Source organism: Lepidochelys kempii, chromosome 14 (assembly GCF_965140285.1).
Source record: "Lepidochelys kempii isolate rLepKem1 chromosome 14, rLepKem1.hap1, whole genome shotgun sequence".
Taxonomy (NCBI): Eukaryota; Metazoa; Chordata; order Testudines; family Cheloniidae; genus Lepidochelys; species Lepidochelys kempii.
In genome coordinates this window covers 6243530-6265479 of record NC_136393.1, presented here as the reverse complement: position 1 = coordinate 6265479, position 21950 = coordinate 6243530, and the positions used below count along the sequence as shown (strand labels likewise).

At 42.4% G+C, this 21950-nt stretch overlaps 1 protein-coding gene across 8 annotated transcripts in view; it reads right to left on the bottom strand.

The window, feature by feature from the left end:
* Positions 1-4200: 4200 nt before the first annotated feature.
* LOC140897656 (ABC-type organic anion transporter ABCA8) overlaps positions 4201-21950 on the bottom strand; it is a 53989-nt gene continuing 36239 nt past the window's right edge. For 3 of the 8 annotated variants that reach the window (XM_073310544.2, XM_073310548.2, XM_073310546.2), the window contains exons 22-37: positions 20873-21043; positions 19482-19595; positions 17243-17371; positions 16034-16102; positions 14502-14593; positions 13539-13662; positions 12631-12748; positions 12287-12378; positions 11106-11284; positions 9759-9834; positions 8944-9038; positions 7960-8079; positions 7478-7618; positions 7085-7164; positions 6933-6988; positions 4201-5993 (exon numbers count right to left, since the gene is read on the bottom strand). In XM_073310544.2, the coding sequence (XP_073166645.1) occupies positions 5895-5993; positions 6933-6988; positions 7085-7164; positions 7478-7618; positions 7960-8079; positions 8944-9038; positions 9759-9834; positions 11106-11284; positions 12287-12378; positions 12631-12748; positions 13539-13662; positions 14502-14593; positions 16034-16102; positions 17243-17371; positions 19482-19595; positions 20873-21043 (1755 nt within the window). In that variant the 3' untranslated portion in view covers positions 4201-5894. Of the gene's footprint in view, positions 5994-6932; positions 6989-7059; positions 7165-7477; positions 7619-7959; positions 8080-8943; positions 9039-9758; positions 9835-10571; positions 10648-11105; positions 11285-12286; positions 12379-12630; positions 12749-13538; positions 13663-14501; positions 14594-16033; positions 16103-17242; positions 17372-19481; positions 19596-20872; positions 21044-21950 lie in introns of those variants that run through there. The other 5 variants (XM_073310545.2, XM_073310549.2, XM_073310550.2 and 2 more) reach the window with 5 other exon arrangements.

Sequence of the window (21950 nt, the reverse complement as noted above, 5' to 3'; positions counted from 1 at the left end):
CCTATTAGCATACATGTCAATTTTCTGTCATGGCTCCTTTGCGGTCAGGGGTTCTGTCTGAAACCTTCCGAATGCTGGTGTCAGCTATGTTCTGTGGGTGGCTGAAGTCAGTATCCGGGACAAAATTTCCCCTCTTGCATGCTACTTTTAGTTCCCTATAATTTATGAGTTGCTTAAGTTTATTTATACCAAAGATTGTAGGCCTCAAGCCTCATACTATCGACTAAAGCCAAATCTTACAGGATAAAAGCCTGTAGGTTCCTTGCATTATTACTAAATATAGTAAAGCAGAACAACAAAGCAATGAATAGAATACAGGTAAGCTGGCTCACTGGGCTAAAGCTTTGTCAAGCCAGTCCTTAAAAACCTCTAAGGATGGAGATTCCACCACCTCCCTAGGTAACGCATTCCAGTGCTTCACCACCCTCCCAGTGAAATAGTGTTTCCTAATATCCAACCTAGACCTCCCCCACTGCAACTTGAGACCATTGTTCCTTGTTCTGTCATCTGCTACCACTGAGAACAGTCTAGATCCATCCTCTTTGGAACCCCCCTTCAAGTAGTTGAAGGCTGCTATCAAATCCCCCCTCACTCTTCTCTTCTACAGATTAAATAACCCCAGTTCCCACCGTTTCTCCTTGTAAGTCATGTGCCCCAGCCCCCTAATCATTTTTGTTCTCTTCTGCTGGACTCTCTCCAATTTGTCCACATCCCTTCTGTAGTGGGGGGACCAAAACTGGACGCAGTACTCCAGGTGTGGCCTCACCGGTGCTGAATAGAGGGGAATAATCACTTTGCTTGATCTGCTGGCAATGCTCCTACTAAAACAGCCCAATATGCCTTTGGCCTTCTTGGCAACAAGGGCAAACTGCTGACTCATATCCACCTTCTCGTCCACTGTAATCCCCAGGACCTTTTCTGCAGATTAGCTAGAAAGAGCACAGCTTGAATTTCACAGCACAGGTTGAGTCTTCAGGCCTGGCAACTAGGGATGTATCCCACACAGGCCTCGAAGTGGTTAATGTGGGCCTGAGAGGTCAAATAGCATACCTGGCAACACCTGAGAGAGAGAGAGAAAGCCAAGCTTAATTGAATGAAGCCCAGCTGAGGTGGGGCTGGTGGTGGTGATTATGGGGAGACAGCCGCTACACCACATCTGACCACGAGGAGGCGCTACTGCACTGAGCAAACTCCTTTACAGGGGTAAAATGCCTTGTTTACTTCCAAACTGAGAAGTGTGTTTTTGGAAAGTATTGCGACAGGATACATTTGGAAACTTATAATGTACCTCTGGTTTCAACAAAATCAGACTTTAATTGGCAGAGTACAGAAATAAAATGTAGCTAAACATAAATACATTTTGGGTAAATATGTCTAAACTTTTTGCTTGATGGGCAGGAAGCAGAGAACATTGAAATATTGGGGGCAGGTTCTCTGTCGTTCTAGTGTCCACTGAGCCACGCAAAGTGTGCTTGTTGGGGGTGCCATCAGGCAGCAGGTTGTGATTCCCCAATTCTCTTCCCCCAGCTTCAGCCTGAGTGCATGTTAGAACAGCCTGGGGGCTGGGGGCTGTTCTAACTCTCACCATCTAGCAATGGTCCCCAAGGGGCTTTATTTAGTCAAGCAGCGCTCTAGCCACTCTTCCTTCACAGAGCCACCTATGCCAGCTTTGCACCTATTAGCAGGAACATTGGGGCCAAATTGCATTGCTTTTGCACCACAAGGCAGGTGCAAAGGGAATGAAGTTGGCCAGAGACTCAGGCCCGTTGCCTTTAATATGGCAGAATAAAAATCTTTTGTCTGACCCTAACAATACTGTAGCTCAGCCCAATACATCCAGTGATCTTAAACACAAAAAATAAGCTTACAAGAAGTGCAAGATTGGACAAATGACCAGGGAGGAGTATAAAAATATTGCTCAGGCATGCAGGAGTGAAATCAGGAAGGCCAAATCACACTTGGAGTTGCAATTAGCAAGAGATGTTAAGAGTAATAAGAAGGGTTTCTTTGGGTATGTTAGCAACAAGAAGAAAGTCAAGGAAAGTATGGGCCTCTTACCGAATGAGGGAGGCAACCTAGTGACAGAGGATGTGGAAATAGTTAATGTACTCAATGCTTTTTTTGCCTCTGTCTTCACAAACAAGGTCAGCTCCCAGACTACTGCAATGGGCAGCACAGCATGGGGAGGAGGTGACCAGCCCTCTGCGGAGAAAGAAGTGGTTCGGGACTATTTAGAAAAGCTGGATGAGCACAAGTCCATGGGGCCGGATGTGCTGCATCCGAGAGAGTTAAAGGAGTTGGCAGATGTGATTGCAGAGCCATTGGCCATTATCTTTGAAAACTCACGGCGATTGGGGGAAGTCCCGGACGACTGGAAAAAGGCTAATGTAATGCCCATCTTTAAAAAAGGGAAGAAGGAGGATCCTGGCAACTACAGGCCCGTCAGCCTCACCTCAGTCCCTGGAAAAATCATGGAGCAGGTCCTCAAGGAATCAATTCTGGAGCACTTAGAGGAGAGGAAAATGATCAGGAACAGTTAGCATGGATTTACCAAGGGCAAGTCATGCCTGAATAATCTAATTGCCTTCTATGACTAGATAACTGGCTCTGTGGATGATGGGGGAAGCAGTGGGCGTGTTATTCCTTGACTTTAGCAAAGCTTTTGACACGGTCCCCCACAGTATTCTTGTCAGCAAGTTAAAGAAGTATGGGCTGGATGAATGGACTATAAGGTGGATAAAAAGCTGGCTAGATTATCAGGCTCAACGGGTAGTGATCAATGGCTTCATGTCTAGTTGGCAGCCGGTATCAAGTGGAGTGCCCCAAGGGTCGGTCCTGGGGCTGGTTTTGTTCAATATCTTCATTAATGATCTGGAGGATGGCGTGGATTGAACCCTCAGCAAGTTTGAAGATGACACTAAACTGGGAGGAATGGTAGATACGCTGCAGGGTAGGGATAGGATACAGAGGGCCCTAGACAAATTAGAGGATTGGGCCAAAAGAAATCTGATGAGGTTCAACAAGGACAAGTGCAGAATCTTGCACTTAGGACGGAAGAACCCCATGCACCGCTACATACTAGGGACCGAATGGCTAGGCAGCAGTTCTGCAGAAAAGGACCTAGGGGTTACAGTGAACAAGAAGCTGGATATGAGTCAGCAGTGTGCCCTTGTTGCCAAGAAGGCCAATGGCATTTTGGGATGTATAAGTAGGGGCATTGCCAGCAGATCGAGGGATGTGATTATTCCCCTCTATTTGACATTGGTGAGGCCTCATCTGGAGTACTGTGTCCAGTTTTGGGCCCCACACTACAAGAAGGATGTGGATAAATTGGAGAGAGTCCAGCAAAGGGCAACAAAAATGATTAGGGGTCTGGAACACATGAGTTAAGAGGAGAGGCTGAGGGAACTGGGATTGTTTAGTCTGCAGAAGAATGAGGGGGGATTTGACAGCTGGTTTCAACTACCTGAAAGACTGTTCTCAGTGGTAGCAGATGACAGAACGAGGAGTAATGGTCTCAAGTTGCAGTGGGGGAGGTTTAGGTTGGATATTAGGAAAAACTTTTTCACTAGGAGGGTGGTGAAGCACTGGAATGCGTTACCTAGGGAGGTGGTGGAATCTCCTTCCTTTGAGGGTTTTTAAGGTCAGGCTTGACAAAGCCCTGGCTGGTATGATTTAGTTGGGGATTGGTCCTGCTTTGAGCAAGGGGTTGGACTAGATGACCTCCTGAGGTCCCTTCCAACCCTGATCTTCTATGATTCCAGTGGAAGTGGAACGCACAAAGCAACTCTCGGGATTCTTTCAGAACCCCGCAGGATTGGGGCCCTGGAGCCCACTATTAGAATATGCCCATCTTCACTACACAGTCTGGTGCTCCAGAACTGCTGACCTGAATGAACCCACCATCCGGAAAAGGTAATCTCTTATATTAAGAGATTTAAAACATCATTTTATCTTCTCCTTTTTCTGAGTGGGGGGAAGTGCCCCAACTGTCTGAATTGTAGAGCTCCCACAAAGTAGAACTGAAAGCCCAGATTTTTAAAAGGTATTTAGGTGTTGCAGTACTCAGCATTGCAACGCCTAACTAATTTAGGAGCCTAAATCTTATTTTCAGAAGAGACTTAGGCACAGAGGAACTTAAAACCACTGATGGGCTCCTAAATTAGTTAGGCGCTGCAGTGCTGAGTGCTGAAACCCCTAAGCGCTCTTAAAAATCTGGGCCTAAATGTCTTTCTACCTTTAAAGATAATGAAGTATTGACTACGCAGGTAGTATTCTCACCAAGCTGTAGAGGTATGCAGCGCTGTACAATTGTAATGCACTAAACAGTTAAGAGTCACTGAACCCTACCTAAAAGCACAAGCTGATAAAATATATTGTTATATAACAGAGCCAACAGAATAGTACACAGCAGAGTCAACGTGAGGGGTGGATGGTTCTGGGATGATTTATGCAGCAAATTATCTTAAACACTTAGGGAAAAGGATGAATTTTATAAGCGGTTTCAGCACCTTTTCTTTATGTTTCAATCCACAGAGTGGTAAGAAAAGCCAGAGTGGTAAGAAAAGCCAGTTAAATCTGCAGGCTGCTACATACTTATAACTGTTGCAAATGAACAAGTGGGCGATAATAAATTGTTCCCATAAAACAAACAGGACGTTTTCTACCTATATGATGCTGGTTCAGACTCCAATAAGCAGCAAGTTTGACTCGTGATAGTGATATATTGTATCTTCTTGTGGACGCGGACTCATTTCTAGTTACTCCACTGACTAAACTGTCGTGTGTTTGAAGTCACCCACCTATGACTGAAGGCTCAACTTCGTACAGGCTTCTTCTCTGATGAGGCAAACGTAATAAATGACCCTATAAGGGCTTAGATTTTGTAATTAAAGATAGAAAGAAAACAGATGCACTATATATAAACTGACCTTTTTTTCTGTGCACTAGATGACTGTGTTTCTCAGTTATTCCCTTCCCTTCAGAGGAAAGTGCACAGGAATGGAGACAGGAACTTGAGCTCCAGTCACTGCTTTGCCACTAACTCACCCTGCGACCTTGGCCAAGTCACTTACCCTTTCTTTGCCTCATTAACCTCCATAGGGCTAATACTTACCTCTCAGGGGATTTGTGAGGCTTTAGCCCTCATTCCTACCCTGTTCTCTTCAGACTAAGGGAGAGGCACTGCAAAGGGTTTGAGAGTGAGGAGTCGGATTCTGCGTCATGACTAGCCTTGCTCGGATGCACACGTCATCCCCATTCACACTTGTGCTGCAGCACTCCCACCAAACAATTACTTCCAAGTTCAAAGTTTTACTGTTTGTGTTATACCATGTAAAGCACTGTACACTTGCTGCATGGTTTATATAACATCTGTAAACGAGGCAGGCAGAATCTTAGTGGGAATAAATGGGCACCGCTCAATTAACAGCTCTGTGCGGCTTTGCATGAGCTGAAGATCTGACCCAGATCCTCATTTGGATGGCGGAGACTGAAGATGTTTTTTAACTACAGAATAAAACTCTGGCTAAAAAGGCAGATTCATATTTAGTTAACTGTTCACTTCAAAGCATGCTTCCACATCCATATCAACCAGCCCAACCCATCTGTCAAGTTCACTGACTTGTTTCACAGCTGCAGGCCTGTACTTTCTCTAACACCTATTGTATGCAGAGCAATTCACCTTGAGTACCCCAATGGCTTCACCTTTAAAAATATCCTTTTCTCAAAAGAGGGGCTAATTTAGGAAAAATTATTCCCTTCTCCAAAGTACAGAAGCTGCAAAGCTACAGGCCTCAATTTTTATTGTGCTGATAAGTGTGTGGAAACGATAGCATATATGTGCATTATTAAATCACACACATCAATACTGATTAAAATATAATGGAACATTTTTAAAGGTCTTCCTGCTGAAGTCTTTTCCACTCAAAAGTTCCTTCCAAAGCCATATCAAAATTATCCATTTCTTGCTCACGGGAGAGTTCTAAGAACACCTGAAATGTATGACAACAACAAAAGTCTGGTTATTCCCTGTCACTGATAACAAATACATTAAATATTTGTTACTATTTTTATGAAGGCAACACATGGGTTTGCAATTGCCCAAAAGATGACCATCACAGAGAACAGGTTTTCTGCTGATACAGCTCTCTTCAGAGCAGCAAGTGTTCGCTAATTTCCAGTTCACCAGCTCACCAAAGGTCAGGAGCAACACTAGGAAAAGACCATCGTCCTCTCTAAGACTGTATATTTATTTTGATTCACTTCTATGTTTGTTTCTGTAAACAGATTTCAAGCCAAACTCTGTGAAGTTGGAATTTAATGATGGCTCTTTATGGGGACTGTTCACACCATGATGCCCTACAGAAACTGCAAGGCAATGTTTCACAGAGGGGTGTTTGCCCTTTTAATTCAGTCACACAGGAGTGAGTTATGGCGTTGCCTCATGCCCTGTGCATTGAGCCAGGCATGGGCATGCTGCTCCATGAGCAGCTCACAAAGCAGACTGTGACTCAGTCATGATCTGTCTGCCTGTTTCTCCCTGCTCCAGCAGATGGAGGTACCCCTGCACCAGCCTTATATCTGCTATCTCTTAGTGCACCAACATAGCTGTGCCAACCAGCCCTTAGCGGGATCGGTGGCTTGCAGAGGACGTTTTGCTCACTATGCAGCTACCCACGATGTGGATACCAGTGCAAGGGAACAGGAAGGCAACCTCTGCCCTTTTACTCCCCTTCATGGCTCTGCAGGCTGGGCCACCACCTGACTCTCACTGCTACAATTATTCCCTTTAGAATCTTGAAAATGAATCTTTCTCCAGTAAACGTCCTTTTTTTCCCCCTTCCAAAATTTGATCATTGTGCTGTGCTGCCTTCTTTGTTCCCTTTACAATTCCTTTACAAGGAGTTGCGTATAACTTTGAAATCCCATGCCTGCTCCAAAGTGTTCAAAGAAAAGCTGTACTCCTCGAGGCTGAAGGTTCGTTTGGCTGTGGAGAAATGAAGATACAGTTAAAAAAGCATGTTTCATCTTTACATGTCCTTTTCGAGTGATCCTAACCTTTTGCTGATAGTTTCTCTCGTACCTGCCTCTAGCTTGGAGAACGTCTGGGACAAAGGCAGTGCATCTTGCATTGGTATCTTGTAAACCAGCAAAGAAGAAACCCTGAGGGAGAAAAGAAATTGCATCCATTGTCCTGTGTCTAGCTCGTAGACACCACTTTGAGTCAAATTCTGTCTGGCTCAGGTGTGGGGGCCAGAAGGGAAGGAGAAAGCACAAGAAGCTTCCGTATCTTATTGCATGGCCCAGACACAACGACAGTCTCTAATCAACTTGCTAGCTAGGGACTGTAACCCATTAATCTCTCCCAGTGAGAGATCTTTGTTCAAGCTGTGACATTTGCTGCCAAACTCCAGCAGTGGGAATGATATACTACAACTCTGCAGGGGTTCAGGACCCTGATGTATTTTGCAGTTACCGTTCCTGACGATCTGCATGCGGGAAGATCTTCAGAATCTCCATATGGAGGCAATCAACCTGTGCTGGGTCTTTCACTTTAATTTCCAGTAAGTAACCTTTGCCAAACTTGCTTTTCAGGTACTGAACAGCACCAATGCACCTGGAGACAAAGAAAGCAACACAGTGGGAAATACTTAGTAGTGGACAAAGAGTCTTGCTTCCATGACCCTCTCCTCTTAGTGGATGTCAGGGATTAAATTCAGCCGGAGCTGTCCAGAACAGAGCTCTGGTAAATATTCTCACCCCTCCTGTTGTTTTTATAGCTTGTTGGGGGTGGGGAGTGTGGTAGTGAGGGGGAGGGGGGGCGCTCCAGGAAATACTCTATGAGACTTTAAGTCCTGGTGGGTGTAATGAATGAGGTTGGCTCCATAACATCTGCCTGTTCCCTGAGAACTTCTACAGTGTCCATCCTGCTATTGACCGATCTATGTTACAGCCTACCGGAGCTTTCCACACACCATGATGGCCACTCGATCGCACACTGCCTCAGCCTCTTCCATGTAATGGGTTGTGAGGATGGCTCCTTGTTCCTTGTTCTTCAGTGCAGCCCGAATTGCTTTCCTGGAAAGAAAGACAAAAATTATTTCAGAAGAAGAGCCAAACAAGTTTTTCTATTGTATTTCCCCCTCAAAATGATAAAGGAAATGTAATTAAAACCTAAAAACAACTTTACATTGACGTCTACATGAAAGTACTTTGAACTTCCCATTTGACCAAAATCCATTGAGGGATTGCTCTGAAATAAGGTTTGCTACAGTGCTGATTTAGTGGGGAGGGACTGTTAAGTTCTTTTTTTGTACCTGCTTTAGCTGAAACGTGTTTCACTTTGGCCAGTGAGAATTAGGATAGTGTCGTTTCAGAGGAGGCAGCTGTCAAGTTGGGGTCAAGATTTAGTTGGGGATTGGTCCTGCTTTAAGCAGGGGGTTGGACTAGATGACCACCTGAGGTCCCTTCCAACCCTGATATTCTATGATTCTATGATTCAAGTGGACAGTGGTGCTAAGAAGGGATGGGATGAACCCGCTCAGGGAAAAATAAATACCAGCCTATATTTTGCTCCAACCGCTGAACTGAAACTGAAGCCTCAACTGATTTTTGCAGATTGCAAATGGTTGGGATGTGAACCCCCCCCCCCGAATTCTCAATGACACTAAAACAGAGTACCATTAATTCTAGAGTCTAAGTTGCAGCTGTCCCTGCACTGCTAACGCAGACGGCGAGAGAGAAGACACAGAGTGTATATCTGCCGACCCAACCTCCCATGCAACTGTGAAGGAATGCGACTTATCAAGGGTACTAATCTGCTTGGCTGTCCAAAGCCTAATTCCCATCGCGAAAGTCTTAGCCTTTAAATTTTTATTATGCTGTTTTGTTTTAGTTCTGATCTTAAAAACAGGCCTAGTAATTGGTTCAGGCATTACTCACCACATGTGACTTTGCCCTTTAGGGTCCATTCCAGTTGATGGTTCATCCAGAAGCAGAACTGTCGGATTACCCAGCATGCTCAGTGCAAAACACACCTAAAATGAAGAAAAGACTTTGGGAGCTAAGTTCTGTCTCCCTGGCCTACTTCACTAAAGCCAGTGGTGGTGCCAGGTGTAAATGAGAGCAATTAACTCATTTTCTTTAAAAATAATTATGCATAAGATTCATTTCTATGCAGGACTCTGAAATCCTCTAATTCAGAGCCAACCAGAAATATGTCAACCTTCGAAAGATGAGTGGCTTGGACTTCATTTCCTCCCTCCACACATATATGCTTGTGATTTAAAGAAGTTGAACAATCTGAGAAACATACTGTGCAATATTCTGTACTATGTTACATGGACGTAACTCCCTTTGAAGTGAGACAGCACAAAATGTGTGTTTGGGCCCCACCGTCACAGGGGAAGCAATGAGAATCTCATCCATGTAACTGGAAACAGAACTAGCCCCTCTCTTTACCAATACAATTTTTCATTCACACTATGGACGTTTCAGAAATATGCCAGCTATTTTCTGGAGATAAATTTACCAGCCATAACTACAATATGTTTACACCCAAACAGAGATTTTACTACTGTACATTTGAAACAAAAATTCATTTTAGAACATGAAGGGTTGGATTCTGCGCTCATTTATATCAATGCAAATGCAAAAAGGACTCCACTAGCTTAGTGGCGTTATTCCAGTTTCAACACTGAAGAACAAGGAGCAAAATTCGTCCCAGGGTTTGATCCAAGAAAAATGCAAATGCTCACCTTTCGAGTTATCCCAGCAGATAATTTCCTAGTCACTTTGTTGACATGATCTTGAATTTCCAGAGCCTTTGCTATCCTGTGAGGAAGGAGAAAGAAAGGAAGTAAAATGAACATTTGGTTTTTTTTCCCCAACTCAACACTTTTTCCATTGTGCTGTCAGTCTCGGGTAAGAATGGACTCGGTTCCTCCAGTTTCTGGGGGCAGCTGGGCCCTGGGAGGAAGTCTCTTCCACAGAGAGTACAGGGGTGCTAAGAGGAGAGGTTAGTTTTCATTTCTCAGTAGGGACTCCTGATAGAATTTGCTTGGGATACACATCTTCTTGATGCCCCCTCTGCAACCAGCAATTCCCTATTATTTGGGCTTCTCAGCAGAACCCCCAGAGGTTTGCCCTTCCCTGACAGCTCCTCAGAATGACACAATGCTCTGCCCCCTCTGGTAATGGAGGGGTCCATTTCCCCTTTCTCCATCACTACTGGTGAAACTTTGGTCACTCTGTTTTAGCATTCTTCTTAGTTATTTTCCTGATGGTACCCACTAAAGAGGATTTGTTTTGGAGGTGCATTGTTTCTTTCCGCAAAATGACTCTTTTTTTTTTTGCATTTATTCTTTTCTCCTAAGCAAAGGCATCCAGAAAATGCTTACTTCCCCTTTTCCACAGGAGAATTCTTGTGGATCTATACTATGATGCTGAAAAAAATGGATACTGCAGTCACTGTGTTTCAGTTTTCTTAGATGCCCATAAACTTATCTGACTGTGTATTTTCACGCAATGAAGCTGACCCACTGAAGACCGCGAATCTTTCCAAAACTCACCTTCTGAAGTCTTTTCATAATCTCAAGAATCCTTCGGTTCTACTTCCCCCTGTCCAAAATTTTTCTGGAAAGTGTGCTAATTTTTTATTTTAAGCAATAAAATCATCAGAAACTAAACAAGAGAAGCTTTTCAAACAAGCTGTTCCTAACAGGATAGAATCTCTCTCTTAATCATTAGAATCATATTATTAGCAATATTAATAACAACAATCTATTATAAACCCTCTTCATCTTGCCTAGAGTGGACAGTACAGAATTGATTATCGCCCTAATTTCACTTTTTGGCACCAGACATTACAATCTAAAGTTTAGACACAGATACATCCAGCATTTAACACACACTAATTTTAATTCTAACTTATTCTAAATGAGAAAATCTGGGTGGCTTATTTTCTTGGCTAAATCATCAGAGGAAGACACTTGGGCAGTTTGACCGTGGAGCGTCTGGTTTTCAGCAAAATTCTACTTTCTCTCTGCTTTATAGTTCTAAGATATGAAACATGAATGGAAAACTTGATGCCTTTTACTACATACCGTTTGATCGTAACAGCAGCATCTTCTTTCCTCATCCCTTTCACAGCTGCATAAACCTCCAGATGTTGTTGCACAGTAAGGTTTGGCCAGAGAGGGCTCTCCTGAGGGCAGTGACCTAGAAAGCCAGTGGTGCTCTCTTGCAGTTGAGAGGCAGCGGCACCTTTCCCCTTCGTCAGCACCTGAACAAACAATCTCTTATTCTGCACTTGTGTAATCTTGTGATCGATAAATGTGAAGGGTTAAAATTACAGGGCGATTATGGGCTTTTCAGGCTTTATGAAGGGAGAATTACTGAGCAAGGGACTGATCTGCAACCTTTGCTTATCTGAGTAGTTTCATGGAGTACAGGTTGTAGGTCATTTTCCTGCTCGATAGGGTCTATGGCTGTAGTTGTTTGTTCTAGGTACTGTTACATGAACGACCCGTGAGAAATGCCAATAAAAAGCCTTACAAGACCATTTCCAGCATTAGCGAAAGTCCAAGATTCATTCCTGAAATGATTTACTTTTAATTTATTTTGAGGCAAATATAATTGGGGGTATGGATGGAGCGCATGGTTTCATTTCAAATGTTCTGGCATTGGTTGGTCTACATAAATAGTGTTAATGTCGTTTTGTTCATTATTGCAAGTGACATGTTTTTATGTCAGTCACAATGACTGATGATAATTTTCATTAACGATTTTCAGAGCATGACGTGCTAGGCTACGGGCTAGATTCCAAACATCCTTTTGGGTCCTGCTTTGAGCAGGGGGTTGGACTAGATGACCTCCTGAGGTCTCTTCCAACCCTGATATTCTATGATTCTACAGCTACATCAGAGCCTGGGTGAGACTTGCAGCTTGTGGAGATGTACCCCCCACTAACTGTACTCAGGCTAGCTAGCTAAAAATAGAACTGGACTTCAGTGTAGACTGCACAAGCTGACTGATACCCCCTTTCCTCCCCGGGGTACATACTTATTTGGGCAGCCTGTGCTGAAGCATGTGACGTTGTTCTCTCTGCTATTTTTCACAAGCTAGCTAGAATACAGCTAGTGTGGGTATGTTTACACGAATTGCAAGTCACCCCCCGCCCCCGCAGTTGAAGAAGTAGCCTTTGTTTCCGTTAATGTATTGTTTAGGGTTAGCAGTGGGTTTTTCACTCCGACCTGTATTTTAAAGTCTAACCCGTTTCACCTACCTGCCCAGCAGTCAGTGTTCTCTCTCCGGTAATCATATTGATGGTTGTGCTTTTACCAGCTCCGTTGGGTCCTAATAGTCCGAATACCTCTCCTAGAATGAATATGCATCAATTTTTAGTAAGACTCGCCCTTCCGGACAGAATGTCAGGCATATTCACCACGAAAGAACAAACAAACAAACGAGAAATCTTTTGCTCATACCTGTGATCAAATAACATTCATTAAAAATTCCATGAGGGCTGTCTAGAACTGAGATGTTCCAGTGAGTGAGTGGTCTATATATGTAACCTTCAAATCAGACAACCATCAAAATTATTATAGTAAAATACTCCTGGGTTCTAACCTTTTTTCACACAAAAAGAGACATTTTTAGTGGCCACTTTCTTCCTTTTCTTAAAAACCGAACTGGCTTTCTTGTCTTTATATTCCTTGCGCAGATCGTTGACAATGATAATTGGTTTCTAGGAAAGGAGCAAAATGAGAGAGAATTTATAAAGAACAAATCCCTCCCACTATCAAAGACAGTCTGGTTTTTCTCACTGTTGTGTGTGTCTTGCTGTATACAGGTTTTATTCAGAACACTTCCTTTGACTATTTTGTTGCTGCTGAAATGTGTTGAATTTTCATTGCTAAGAGGGGAGATAAAAGTTCGACAGTGGTGAAATCTACTAGACAGTCATGTTAATCCCATATAGCTTTTTACTATTTTAGGTAACTATATGGCTACCATTACCATAGTATCCATGTGCCTCACACTTTACACACAGCACCTCTTTACTGTTTTATAGGAAAGTACTGTTCTCTCCGTTTTACAGTTAAGGTCACAGAGGAAGTCTGTGTCACAGCAGGAAACTGAACTGGTTTCTGTGTCCCAGGCTAATGCCCTTTCCACTGGGCCATCTTTCCTGCCCATTCAGGTTAGCTATTATGCAGGCTGTATTATTAATTATTAGTTAAACTAAAAAAAAAAGAAACATGCTTGACATTGAAAGAGAAGAGGTCACAATCCTTATTCCAAAGATCACTCATTTTAGATTGCCCGAGAACAAAAGACAATTACATTCTATTTAAAAATTGTATTCTCAGTTCTGATGATATCTGTTAATGCCACTTGGAAAGCCAATTTCTACTTACAGTAGAAAAATATAAGGGGAGAAACACTGGATTTCCATATTGATGTTTATTTTTTCCCCAGTGGGTAATTTAGGAAGAGTAAAGAGACAGACAGAAAAGGGCAACTTGAAGTTTTACCTCTTCCTGATTTTCAGAAGCTATTGCTTCCCTAACTCTTGCCCTTTCAGCTTGCACATCCTCATCTTCTTCTTCTGGTTCTTCAGGATTTTGATGGTTGATCTCTTTCTTCGGGGGAATTCTACTGATCAAAGGAGTCAAACTCAGCATTATATCCTTTGTCCTAGTTCACAATTGATGTATTATGAGTAGAGCAAGACCGAATGGCTGTTTGGTTCAATACTTCTGCTTTTTATTATTTGCTATTTGGAAAGTCAAGCACACAAAAAGTTAAGAAATACCAGAATTAAGGTTGCCCATACAAACTTAATTCAGCCCTCTTGTTGCATATGGGTTATGACAGCCTTGACCAACATCAGTCATATAGTATGTCTGTGGAGGAGCCAGGAATAGAACCCAGCACTTGTGTGTCCCAGACCAATGGCTGAAATACAAGAGAACAACCTCTCTCTTCCTATAGTCCTTTGTCTTATTCACTGTCCATTCTGTGCCCTGTATGAGGCAGGGTTTGTTAAGAACAAATAGTACATGATCCTGTAGATAAAGATGGTATCAAAGTGCACCTGCAATCTATTTACTGGATTTTCCTAGCCTTTGAATATGTGGCTTTGCAAACTTAACACCATTTCTCCTTGGGGCAGGGACTATATTTTTGTTTTGTGTTTGTATTGTGCCTAGTACATGGTCCATGACTGCGACTTGCAGGCATGACAATACAAATAAACAACAACATTGTGATTTCCCATTTTTCTAGCAAGAATACTTGGGAGGGGAGAATGTATCATGTGAAACTCTATGGAAACTATGCATGGATTTTTAAAAAAATCAAAGTTGCTAAATGTTTTGTGAAAAATTGAAAATATCAACTTTTTCTGTGGAAAAATGTATTGTCAAGAAAAGAGTGAGCGTGGTTGCTATGTAGGGCACACACGTGCTCATGGAAGGGCATGTGTGGGCACAAACCTAAAAATCGGATCCTCTCTCATAACTGCTCTTCCATATTTCACCTCCAGCCATCGAAGAAGAAAAATGAAAACTGCACAGTGGAGGTAAGGCTGAAAAAAAGAAGAAATAGTCAGCGTTGTAGAATGAAAATAGCAACGTTGTATTTGATATATTTTAATTACAGTTTAGGTAAAGTGCCTTAAAAGAGGGATTGGCTTCTCCTCATGAACTAGTTACCTCCTGAGCTGCTAACTGGCTATTTAATGTTAACTTAACATTAGGGGAATGTTAGGTTCACTTTATTAAGATTCTAATGTGAGAGATAATAGAAGAGTTTAATTCAGTTCTCCCTGTGTCTGCCTCTTATTTAATCTAGGTGGGTATTTATCCCATATTGATCACTCTGGCAGCCTGATCTGCCTCACTTCTTTATTCCTCTTATGGATCCATCATAGGTACTTCTCTGTCCCCACTTGCACGTAATCTGAGCATCTCCCAAATCTTCATGTATAAATGCCAAAATAAAACCCTCTTGCCCTGGGACTGGCAGGGCCCCAACTATAAGGCTACGTCTGATATGATCTAAAGAACAATTAAATGAAAATGTTTCAGTTTTAATAGTCCATATTAAAGTATTATCTTCCTGTTATTTAGCTGTGCGTAGCCTAGGTTTTCTCCTCTAATGCTTCCCATTACTGGTAGCAATGGTGGTGGAACTGGCATAGGTCAGTTGCCAGTGTTTTAGCCTTCATGACATTGAACTCAACTCAGAGCAGGCCTAGACAACATGGGGGTATAACGTTAGTAATTACTGGCACCTTGTCTCAACTAGCTTTCTCACCATGGCTGCCACCGCTGGAGCACAACTGGTGGTAATAATGGAACAAAATATTACCATTTACTACATTTTCCCCCATATAAGAGTCTAGTCCATGTAGATGTAGTCTTCAGACTTGGGTTGAATTTTATGGACTCTGTTGGAGTCTACAGCATGTAAAATTGTATAAGAAGTTCATATTTGTATTAACTAATACTAATGCATAAAATGACAGGTAATGACAGATTACACTAGCAGAGAAATCACATGTTAACGCATAAGCACAAAGGCGAAAGGTAAGGCTGAGCTCACTGCATGATCTGGGGCTTATTTTGTTTTCCCTCGCCTGTTTCAGACGAGCACTATTATTATTTCTGAGTAATTGGGTGCTGTCAACTGCCTCCTCAAATCCAGGCAAAGTTCTATTCTGTATGGAATGAGTCTGATATTCTTGTCCCACTTTCTTATAGGTAAAAAGCCTCAAACAGTCCAGCCTTCTCTAATAAGGTGACAGATGAAGTCCTAGGTTTATGGACTAACTTCTCCTGCCAATGAACATTAGGCTACACTGGAAAACTCTCCATCTCAGTCCAACAGATATGACCGTGAAACATCTGTCACATTATGTATGTTTTGCTAGCTGCGGGGAATTATACAAATGCAATATATAGTCACCACATTAGAATGTGTGTCCTCTGCAAAATAATAATGCAATATTCAAATTGTTTCTTACTGCAAAGACAGATACGAATATGTCGCTCCAATTGCCAGTAAAACTGAAAGCCTCGTATTCTAAAAAAATCTGTGCGTGGAAAAAAAAATACATAAAGCTTTAATATAATACTATCTCGTTTTAAAAGAATGAAAACACAAGTCAGTAAATATTTCAGAAGCATGTGAACATTTCTTGTCATTTTACTCAAAATTCTTACATTAGCAAAGGGCAAATATAGATGCTGGAATCTGGGTGTCCTAATACTAGGAAATAGTTACACCCTCAAATACAGATATCTTCCGACTCTTCTCTCCAAGACTAATAGCTCTGTCAGATGCAAGAATTTTATCTCCCTAGCACCTCTGGGGAGAAGTGGGAACAATAAGGATTGCACAAAGCAATTCTCAAAATCCAACCCCTACGAGCAGTGGTTCTCAAACTTTTTTTTTCCCGCGAACCACTTGAAAATTGCTGAGGGTGTCGGCGGACCACTTAATGATCTTTCCAAATGTTGTTTGTACCATTAGCTAACTATTGTACAGCACTTTGGGTAAAAGCGCTATATCAAAAAAACCCTTAATAATAATTAACTTTTTTTGTTCTACATATAAAAGCACACAACTCATTTTTATATCAGTACCTTTCTGATGTGATGGATGTGCCCTCTCTCCCCCGCCACGGCAGCCCCCGAGCTGGGGCTGGGAAGGAGGGGAGTATCTCCCTCACCACAGCAGCCACATCGCTGAGGCTGGGAAGGAGGGCTGTCTCTCCCCTGCAGCCACAGCCCTGGACCTGGGGAAAGTCACCTCTTTCTCTGGCCGCCACACAAATTTCCCCCACACCCTCTTCTCACCCTGCTGCCTCCTCCCACCTATCCCCTATTTCCCGCAAGGGCACCACCTCACTTTAAATGTGCATCTTCTCCAGGGTCCAGGCAGCTAATTAGCAGAGCCACACCTACGCGGCTTCACTAATTAGGTTGGTGGCCCTTCATTCTCTTGTGTGCGGCTGCCCAGGCATGCACCTTAGAGGGAACTATCCGTGGACCACCTGAATGGAGCTCGTGGACCACAGTTTGAGAATCTCTGCCTTAGAGAAACCACAAAGCTCTTTGCAAGGGTGTTACTGCCAGCTTCCCATGGAGAAACCATGAGGTTTGTTTTGTTTTTCTAAAAAACTTAGCCAGTTATGCATCTAGTTTCTTCATGACATAGTACGATAGTTTACCTTCTGAGACCGGATCACAACATCTATTAATGGATACACAGGAATCAAAATGGACAAGAAATAATGGAAAATTGTCTCTATGGAAGCAATCCGCATGATGGTATCAATAATGAAGATAAGCAGCGTTACCTAAAAAGATGCAAGAAAGTAACTTATACTAGATAAAAAAAAAAATCTTTGCTCACTGTTGCCAAGAATTGGATGACACTGCATTTTGGGTTATATGGTAAATACCACACAACTTACTTATTAGATGCTGAATACTAAATACAAAACACAAATATGAGAAAGGTTGATGGGAAGGACTCAGGGTAATGGGTTAGAGTTGGTGTTTGGGAGAAAAGAACATTTCTGTCACTCCACTGCCCTCTAGAGCATCCTTAGTTTTTACCCCCCAATACCTATTTGTCAGAAGCCATACTGCTAATCCTACACATTCCAAAATCATGAGTCAGGTCCTAAAAGATAATCAAGAACTTTTTAAAAATTGGATTCTTGTTATTTGCATTCTGTTTTTTGAGCTTGGGGGGCGTGTGTGTCACACTTCAACCTTTTCTCCACAACAGTGAGTGTTACACATTTATTTTGAATTAAAACAAACAGTCTCATGTGATCACATGACTCCAGGAGCTGGGACTTTAAGAAAACACACCAAATATTATGAAACTTCCAATAAAAATCAAAGGCATTGCCAGCACTGCATACATTGGCATATTCTGGTAGATAAAATACTGGGAAAGACCCTTCCATTAAGTTGCAGCATAATTAGCATGGAGGCAGTGAACATCTTAGCTTACTGATGTATTTATTTATTTATTTTTACCATGAGGCTTTTAGAGAGTTCAGAGTGACTATGCAGATATCTGTAAACAACAACATCACTTGGGGATCCTTTTCCCAATCTTGTAGAAAAATGACATGATGTTTGAACCTTTTTCGATCCAGAACTGCAGGATGTACAAACCAAAGATCTTCTCTAGGGCCTTTGCACCTCACGTCTAGCCTTGGCAGTACACGAAATCCTTACAAGGGTGTCTCTGGAAAGTTTATTTAGGTTGCAAGAGGCACCAAAAGAGTTGAGGTGTATTCTGCTACAGCTCAGTAGTCTGCAGACCAACCATAGAAGGATGTCTCAAGTCTAGATTTGGTCAGAATTTTTTTTCCCCCCCTGCTCTGGGGAAAGTTTCAAGTTTTCAGCAAAAAAATTAAAATATTCTGATTCTGAAATGCCTCCTGGGAGTCATAGTTCAGGTGCCTCATGCTCCCATTCTCTTCTGTAGATTGGGCTCCCTGGTCAGACTACATCTCTCATCATACAGCGAGGTCTCCCCTCTCGGCTAGGGGAGGTGGCTCACATGGCCATGGTGCATCATAGGAGCTGAAGTCTGACCAGGGAGCCTGGACCATAAGGAGAATGGAAGTATGAGGCACCGCAGCAGCATTTCAGAATCAAAATATTTCAGGTTTTAACCAAAGCTTTTTGATTTTCAGGCTTAATTCAAGATATAAAATTGTCTCTTATGAAATGTGTCGGTCATTATCTGCTACAAAAAATAGAAGTTTTCCCTGTAAAGCAGACCCTTTTCACACAAAAAGCACCAACTTTCCATCAAAAAGCAGTTTAGGCGGAGAATTTTGAGCCAGCCCTATTCAGGAAAGAAATCTGTTCATGAGGCAGCTCCGAGCCTCTGAAATAGTCAGTTAGGATCCTGCGTGGTACAGTTTCCCCAAGGCCAACTCTGTGGGGGATTTTTGTTGCTGTTATTTGGATTGTGGTTTACAAGATCTGGACGAAGAGAGATTTTCTAACAGACAAAGGTGGTCACAACAATAATACTTTGTATTTCCATTTGGAAAAACACACACACACACACACACACAAAGATTTTGCTTATGAGATTTCACCCTGTGCAAAATATTGGGCGGGGGAGGGGGAGGGAATCAGTTTTCAACCACAAAAAACATGGAGCAAGAGACAGTTGGGAATTCTGGGTAGGGGACCACAAACCACTTGAAACTAGAAAGGATTGGAGAGGATATTAAAGAAGAAAATGATGTGAATAATGCATCATAGTTAAAGGTACAGAGCTGTCCCTGTTATAAGATGACTGTCATTTTCTATTTCCTGGAGCTGCACAGGGTGTTTCCACTTCTATATCATCACCTGAACGCTCAAAAGCTTGAAATACAGTTTTATAAACTTTATAGCATGCGGTACATAATCTAGCCATTTGCTTACCGCTATGAGGATAAACGACCAAAAATCACAGCTGTTGCATCGCTTTCGAAATGTGAAGGCAATTAAATATACGAACAGGATCATAGAAATTCCATAGCCAGTAATACCGGTAAACTATAGAGAGGAAAGCTCTTATTAGGGGTAAGTGAACTGGTATGAACAAATAAAACCTATCTGCACCACTTTAGTTCAATTTAAATGACAATAATACTGAGGATTAAGGGATAAAAAAACCCCTCCAATTAAGTGCAAAGTACTTTTATAAGGAGGCTAAGATTTATTATCTCCATTTTACAGAAGGGGAAACTCAGACACAATGCAGTGAAGAAGAGAAAATAGAGCAACAAATAATAAAAATGCCTAGCTCTTACATAGCCCTTTTCATCCGTGGACCTCAAAGCACTTCACAGTCTGTAATATATTTATCCTCACCACACCCCTGTGAGGCAGGGCAATGCTCTTATCCCCGGTGCACAGAGGGGGAGCTGAGGCGCAGAGAGACTGAGTGACTTTCCCAAGATCACAAGGATGTCTGTGGCAGAGCAGGAAACTGAATGCAGGTTTTCCATCTGCAAGGCTAGTGTCCTAACCACTAGACCATCTTTCCTCTCAAACAGCACAAAGATTTAAGCACCTGCGAATGTGATAGTGCTATCTGAACTGTTTAACAAGCAACCTGTGACCATTTACTTGTTGGGGACGTATTATGTTCCTCCTTGCTTTGATTATTATTGCTAGGGGGGAAAACCTGCTGCCCTGGATATAGTTCTGCTCTCAGACCTGGTTGTGTCCAGAATTTCACCCCTAAAATCAGCGAGCTTACTCTGGGTTTGCACCGGTGTAACTTAAAACAGAATCAGACAGTTTCCCTAGAATTGAAATTGCAATGCTGACTACAACTCCCAGAGGCATCAACTCTGGGAACACTTGTACATAATAGGAACTCGTTGGAAAATCTCTTCTAGGCTCATCTTGCATTTTTCTTTTTACTAGGTGGGGGAGGAGAGAACAAGAGAAAATACAAAAGACCTTTTTCACAAACAGGAATCTCATTTCACTGTGAGAAATCCATTTTCTGCGTCTGGGGCAAATTCAGAATTCTTGCTGGCAGAAACGGCAACGTTTTGCCACGGATCGAATTTTAATCTTTCCATATGAATGCCCAGCAAAAAAATGGCCCCTTTGCCTTGCTCTGATCTATGGGTGCAGACACTTGAAGAGCGAACTGGCATAAATGATTACAATTTAAATGAATTCTGAAGCCAGGAGCTGACCGGCTTAATTGCTCCCCTTCCCTGGTGTAGAGAGAGGGGTAAACTTTATCTTCTGGATGTCCCTCTCTTGTTTTCAAAGGTGAATTATTTTTCAGTGATCTAAATAATCAGATTTACCAGGGCAAGAGCTTCACCGGCACTCTTAGAAATTCTGTAACTCAATGCAAAGATAACTCCAAACATTGAGAAGAGAAGAATCAAGTACAGGGGAATATCCACCAGAGCCTGCCCACACCAGTAGGCTGAAGGGAAGAGCCCAGAGACCCGCAGCTGGGAATGAGCTTTTATCTAGGAAAGGAAAGGAAAAAGAGAGGTTGTATTGTAGAGTTTTTAAAAACAACAACAGTCCTTCCAGTTAGTTGCCTTTATGTTCCAAACTGGCTCAGGGAAATAAAGGTACAAACAAATCTCCATTTCTTCTTCCTCTGTAGAGTTATAACAGGACTTTCCCCTTTCTCACTCTCTCTAGCTATTAGAAAAGGAGTACTCGTGGCACCTTAGAGAATACAGACTAACACGGCTGTTACTCTGAAACCCTGTCTCTAGCTATTGCCACTCTCTTCTTCTCCTCCTCCTCTTCACTGTCCACATGTCTGTTTTCCCTGCTTCTCTCTCTCCCACCCCATTTGTTTCTTCCTTCCTTCTTTAGTTGCTTCTTTTTCCTGTCTCCTTGCTTCTTGTCCCGATGGCAGTGGAAATATCTTAATAGCGTACCCTGAAATACTGGTTTTCATTTTTTATTCTTCATTAACCAGTGTCTAAAAATGTTAACAAGGTAGCTCCAGAACAAAGAGTCTTTCTATGATTGTCTGCATTCATTAAAGCAAATCCAGGGATGTTTCTCATGTCAGTTTAGATGAGCATGCTGTGTATAACAGGACAATAGAGTAGATGGATAAAGGGATACATCAGGGTGTCATGCGGGCAGATTTAATATTCCTTCAGTGTATTCTTCACTCATCAACAGAAACATTAATATTATACATTAATACATTATGTTATGACTGCCCCAAGGGTCGGTCCTGGGGCCGGTTTTATTCAATATCTTCATAAATGATCTGGAGGATGGTGTGGATTGCACTCTCAGCAAATTTGCGGATGATACTAAACTGGGAGGAGTGGTAGATACGCTGGAGGGGAGGGATAGGATACAGAAGGACCTAGACCAATTGGAAGATTGGGCCAAAAGGAATCT